This window comes from Spermophilus citellus (genome assembly GCF_964194105.1).
Source record: "Spermophilus citellus genome assembly, chromosome: 10".
In the NCBI taxonomy this organism is placed as follows: Eukaryota; Metazoa; Chordata; class Mammalia; order Rodentia; family Sciuridae; genus Spermophilus; species Spermophilus citellus.
The window spans coordinates 68,413,182-68,419,661 of NC_138197.1; the positions used below are offsets into that span (position 1 = coordinate 68,413,182).

General features: G+C 42.3%; 1 protein-coding gene and 1 pseudogene across 2 annotated transcripts; both read left to right on the forward strand.

Moving 5' to 3' along the window:
- Positions 1–1,330: 1,330 nt before the first annotated feature.
- LOC308658221 (olfactory receptor 8S1-like) lies at positions 1,331–2,263 on the forward strand (the record flags this gene model as incomplete). Its single annotated transcript, XM_081310822.1, has 1 exon — positions 1,331–2,263. The coding sequence occupies one exon, from the start codon at positions 1,331–1,333 to the stop codon at positions 2,261–2,263; it is 933 nt and encodes a 310-aa protein (XP_081166948.1).
- A 2,103-nt stretch (positions 2,264–4,366) lies between these two features.
- On the forward strand, positions 4,367–5,047 carry LOC308658705 (chromatin accessibility complex protein 1-like; annotated as a pseudogene). Its single transcript has one exon. The product of its transcript is annotated as a chromatin accessibility complex protein 1-like (transcript).
- Positions 5,048–6,480: the final 1,433 nt, after the last annotated feature.

The window sequence follows — 6,480 nt, forward strand, 5'->3', positions numbered from 1 at the left end:
TCAATCAAGGTCATTTACCTAATATTCTAAGTAGGCAGACTTATGCAAGGTAAATCCACAAATATTTGAATAGTTAAAAAGATAGATGACTGAATTGACTCAGTGAATGAAAGCATGAATAAATAAAAGATTAGATGGATAAATAATGGATAAAGTGTTACATAAGTTATGAAATTTAGATAAGTTGTTAGATGAATAATATCATGGTTTCAAACAATCCCAGTTAAGGACAACAATCAGCTAATAGGTATGAGCTGCGCTCTGAGGAAAGAAATATTTATTTGCTATTTGAAGATGAGTCTTCTGTTAGTCCTTCAAAACCACTATTAAGTGAAACCTTAAAAATCCACATCTTTCCTTTCCCCACCATTTCCAGTCTCCCTCAAAATTTGATTTTGCTTTTTTTGTTTGTTTTATTTTGTTTTGTTTTGTTTGCAGTGGTGTAATCAAACCCAAGACTTTTGCATGCTAGGCAAGCACCCTACCACTAAGCCATATGCCAAGCATGGTTTATTTCTGAAACTAGAATTCAAGCTGGAGATATCCCTTGAGAAGAAATGCACATGGTATGTCCTATTTACTTTATCCTACCATTCTTTCTACATTCAACAAATATTGCTGAAGACCCACTATGTGCCCCTCAGTCTGCGATGTGTACAGGATTTAAGATAAATAGATGATTGAATAATAACCCTTATAGTCCAGAGACAGGTAAGTGGATTGGTGAAAAAAAGAATTGCTACTCACCTCCTACTCTATCCAGGGTAAGATAGACATCCAAGTGAAAGTACAAAAATAGTGAAGAAAGAAAGAGGTGAAATTGTCCTTTGAGTCAACATAATGAAATATATCAGAGACATATGACAAGTACAAATACAGTAGCTAGAGAGTTTCAGTCAGTAGTACTGAGCAACTGCAAGAAGTAATGAAGATTTGGGCAACTGAGTAAAACAAAGAAAGAACAACTTCTTTGGAAATATACTAGATTTAAAAATTCACTTCAATTTTTACAGGATAAAAGCAAAGACCAGTCAAAGAAGATAAAGTCAATTAATCATGGAAAAATCTGGAAAACAGTGAATGTATTTATTGGGGTTATTTAGGCTAGAAGAGTCACGTAGGGAAAGAGCACCAGTGTACCGATTTCACGTTCAGAAGTTGCTGAGGAGGCAGGTGGGTGAGAAAAGAGTTCTGGGATGGAAGAAGAATAGGTAGGAAATCTGTGAAGAAGACAAGTTGGGGGAGTGATGAGGTAGAAACTCAGAGGTGGCATGAAGAGTGACCACTGCTTCACCTGTTTTTCTTTGTTCCAGAGGAAATGCCCTCTATAATGGCCACAGGAAACCACAGCATCGTCACCGAGTTCATCCTCCTGGGACTGCCTGCTCAGCCACACATCCAGGCGTTGCTCTTTGTGCTGTTCTTGGGGGTTTACCTTCTGACCTTCACGGGGAACCTGTTGATGATACTGGTGATCAGGACTGATTCTCAGCTCCACGCCCCTATGTACTTCTTCCTCAGTCACCTCTCTTTCCTGGATCTTTGCTTAACATCAGTCATTGTGCCCAAAATGTTGGACAATCTTCTGTCCCAGAGGAAATCAATCTCAGTAGAAGGCTGCCTGACTCAGGTTTTTTTTATATTTTCCACTGCAGGGATTGAGGCTTTTCTGCTCTCAGTGATGGCCTATGACCGCTATGCTGCCATCTGCCACCCCCTGCTCTATGGCCAGATGATGACCAGACAGTTGTGTGGGGGTCTGGTATGGGCTTCATGGGGACTGGGCTTTCTGGATGCTCTCATTAACACCCTCATGGCTTGGACTTTGGACTTCTGTGAGGCTCGTGTCATGCCTCACTTCAGCTGTGAGCTGCCCTCTCTGTTTTCTCTGTCCTGCTCTGATGTCTCTGCCAACTTTGCAGTCCTACTGGGCTCCACCCTCCTGCATGCCCTTGGGACCTTCCTTCTGGTCTTTTTCTCTTACACCCGCATTGTCTCCACCATCCTGAGCATCAGCTCCACTACAGGCAGAAGCAAGGCCTTCTCCACCTGCTCCTCTCATCTCACTACTGTGATTTTGTTCTATGGATCTGGTTCTCTTTGCTATCTCATACCAACCTTAAGTTCTCCAATGGAATTGGTTTTTTCCATCCAGTACAGTGTGGTCACTCCTCTAGTGAATCCCTTTGTCTACAGCCTGAAGAACAAGGAAGTAAAAGCAGCTCTGAATAGAATGTTGAAAAAGGTTTGCAATTTTAAATAGCAGAGGTCAGGCAGGGAATGATTGGAAAACAGAGTAAAAATGCATCAAGATGGGTAAATAGCAATCATTAGAGAAACTTTTTTAAAAACTAATATCAGATACAACAAAATATCTTGGAAGAGGACTCTCTGGAATCCTCAAAGAAAGGCCAAGAGGCACTTCCTTGCTTTGGCTCATATTTAATGCTCAGAGACAATGGGTCAGATAATTATTTCAATTTAAAAGACTGGTGACAAACTTCTGGAAGAAGAAACTTTTGTGAAACATTCCCAGAAGGTTTACCTTTGAAAAAGTTATCTACAGCCCAAATTCTCATTTGGATCCATGGTGATTTGAGATTCAGGGGGCAAGCTTTGCTAGTATAGAGTGATTATCTCTGATATAACATAAACCTGAGAATCAGGGGTTGAGAATAGGCTTGGGATGATCTTGAACTGGAGAGGAACTTGTAGAAAAGACAGAAGGATATTGGCTGGGGGAGGGAGCACTATTTTAGGGCAAACCCAGACTTACTGACACTTTCCATATTCTGTGCATTTCTCTCCTGGCACCTTCACTTGGAAAGTGACAAAGAGGAGAAAAACTACTTCCTGTGGTGGCCAGCAGATTTCTCAGTCCCTAGAGGCAAAATTATTGAATGAAAGCACAGAAAGGATACTGCCTTGCCTATTCTAGAAACAGATTGGCTGCTTCTCATTTCTCTGCTGTGCTTCCCATTATCTAAGCCCAACCAGAAGCCCTACCTGGGGAACCTGCAAAATGACTTCACTGACATTTAGACCAAGTAGCACACAGCCAAGTACATGGGACAAGCTGGGACTGAAAAGCAACAGAAAATTAATTCTTGTACTAGATAATCATGTATGTAAACCTCTCTAGGCAAGAAAAGGAGACAAAGCTGGATGTGGTGGCACATGCCTATAATCCTAGATACGAGGCAGGAGGATTACAGGTTCTAGGTTACCCTGTTCAGCTTAATGAGACCCTGTCTCAAAGTTTTAAAAAAAATGTAAAAGGGAGACAGGCTCAGTCATCCACACCTGTAATTCCAACAGCTCAGGAGGCTGAGGCAGGGGGATTGTGCGTTCAAAGCCAGCTTCAGCAAAAGCAATTCAGTGAGACCCTGACTCTAAATAAAATACAAAATAGGGCTGGGGATGTGGCTCAGTGGTTGAGTGTCCCTGAGTTCAATCCCCGGTACAAAAAAAAAAAAGTATAAAAAGGGACTGGAGATTAGCTCAGTGGTAGAGAGCTTGCCTAGTATGCACAAGGCCCTAGGTTCAATCCAGGAAGGAAGGAAGGAAGGAAGGAAGGAAGGAAGGAAGGAAGGAAGGAAGGAAGGGAGGGAGGGAGGGAGGGAGGGAGGGAGGAAGGAAATGAGATTTAAACAGGTGAAAGAAAACAGAATAGAAGGAAAAAATGGGAGGAATAAGAGTGGTATGGTTTGGACCTGGAATGTCCCCAGAATACTCATGCATTGGAGGCTTGATCCTAATGCAGCAAAGTCAAGAGGTGGGGCTTTTGGGAAATGATCGCATCATGAGGACTCTTACTGAGTCAGTGGATTAATTCATTTGATGGATTAACCATTTGAATGGACTACTTGGAGGGGGTGGAAAACTGTAAGCAAGTGGTGCAAGGTTGAAGGAAATAGGTCACTGGGGGCCCTTGGGGACTTTATCTTGTCCCTGGTGCTCTCTCTCTCTCTCTCTCTCTCTCTCTCTCTCTCTCTCTCTCTCTCTCTCTCCCTCCCTCCCCCTCTCCCCCTCTCCCCCTCTCCCCCCCCTCCCTCCCTCCCTCCCCCTCCCTCCCTCCCTCCCCCTCTCTCCCCCTCTGTCCCCCTCTCCCCCTTTCCCCCTCTCCCTCTCCCACGAGCTGAGTAGCTTTCCTCCACCACACCCTCGTCCATGATGTTCTGCCCTACCTCAGGCCCAGAACAATGGAGCTGGCCAACCAAAGAATAAAACCTCTAGAACCCTGAGCCAAAATAACCCTCCCTCCTTGAAGGTGTCTGTATCAGGTATTTGGTCACAGAAATGAAAATCTGGCTAACACAGTGGGGAAATTAAAGAAGGAAAATAGGTGTTGGGCGGCAGCGGAAAGATGGCGGACGTGGCCGTGGGCAAGGACAAGTGCGGGGAGCAGCGGCTCCTGTCGCTGCCCCTGTCCGCATCCGGGTCATCATGAAGAGCTCCCCCGAGATGTCCAGCATCAACCAGGAAGCACTGGTGCTCACGGCCAAAGCCACGGAGCTCTTTGTTCAGTGCCTAGCCACCTATTCCTACAGACATGGCAGTGGAAAAGAAAAGAAAGCACTGACTTACAATGACTTAGCGAATACTGCAGAGGAATCGGACACTTTTCAGTTTCTTGCAGATATATTACCAAAGAAGATTTTAGCTAGTAAGTACCTGAAAATGCTTAAAGAGAAGAAAGAGGAGGATGAGGACGATGAAGGAAGTGACGATGATGAAGCGGAGTCCTAGACCAAGGAAGAAGGCTTCTAGAAATCACCTGGCCACGACCCTCCTTGGTGACCCTCTTGCTCTGAAGCAATCAAATCACCATGTGGCTTTGGTCTCCCTTTCCAGAAATTTCCAGTACAGCATATTCCTTCATGACTAAAACTGAGCATCTCCTGCATCTACACTATGAAGAGCTGAAGGGAAAATAGTGCAACTGCGGTCTGACAGGCCACCCTGCAGCTGAAACCACTGTCCTTTCCTTTGAACTTGCAGACAGATTCTGACAAGCTTCTGGATAAGCTGTGGATTTATAATTTATATTCTGAAATTCTTATAAGAACTGGATTTAGTTTCAGCTAAATATGTAGTTTATAGTCATATGCTTCCTTTCAGTTATGTATTTTTATAAAATTTGACTATTTGTTCAAATTTTATTGTTTTATTGTAAAGAAATATACTTTTCCTTTTCTATTAAGGTCTGTACATATTTTTACAGTAATGTGCTTTGTGGAACTAGTTTTAGGACTCATTTGTTCTAATCCTTTGCTTACTACCTGAAAGTTTTGTAAAATTTAAAAGCAGGCATTTCTTTATGGGGCTGTGGCTCAGAACCAAAAAACAAAAACCCACTTTTATTCCCAAAGGTAAATTCCCAGATTATCAAATGAAATGCAGAAATACTGCCTCTGCCTTGGTATACTGTCCTTATAACCTACATCCAGTAAAATCGCCCTTTTTGGTTTCACACACAAAAAAAAGAAGGAAAATAATTCAATCAGGGTCATAAAAACAAAGAAAAAAGAAACTCTTGGAGACACAGGAATTAGAAACCTAAGTCTGTACATGCAGTAGCACCCTCAATGGCCTGAGGGACTCACTGCACCAACACACACCCAGAGAAGGATTTTAATGAAGCAAAGAATTCCTCTGAAACTATGTTGAGGCAAAATATCAGGTGGAAGACCCAGTGGTTCTTTCTGCAACTTTGGGATCCCTGGGAATTTCTAAACAGCCTTGAGAAAGAGGCTCACCTTCATGGCCTCCTTGGGTCCATTCTGTATCCTTCCTCCATATGGTGTCTCTGCTCCCACCAGGGCATTGCCATCTGTGCATCTCTTCAAGATTTAGGGGATGCTCCAAATTCAATCAAATATATTTTCCTAAAAGAGCTTTAAGCTAAAGTAATTATATCTAATAGTCTAATGAGGCACTCATGGAAAATATGCATTTACCTAATTTCAGAATTTCATTTAAGTGGACTAGTTTTAGGTCCTTCCACAGTTTTGCCTAATTGGATGTGTTCTCCAATCTTGTTTACTTTGAGAATCTCAAATTTTTTCAGCTTTCTCTTTTCATTGTGTGTGTGTATGTGTGTGTGTGTGTGTGTGTGTGTGTGTGTGTGTGTGCACGCTGGGAATTAAACCCAGGGCTTCAAAAATGTTAGGTACAGGGCCGGGGATGTAGCTCAAGCGGTAGCCTGCTCGCCTGGCATGCACAGGGTGCTGGGTTCGATCCTCAGCACCACATAAAAATAAAATAAAGATGTTGTGTCCACCGAAAACTAAAAAAATAAATAAATATTAAAAAATTCTCTCTCTCTTTAAAAAAAAAGTTAGGTAAATGTTCTGCCATTAAGCTATATCTTAAACTCCCTTTTTCTTTTAATGGCATTATTTTAATTAGCATTTGTCACATGATCAATCTATAATATGTGATTCACCAAAGTTATCCATTTTAAGCATTCTTATTTTT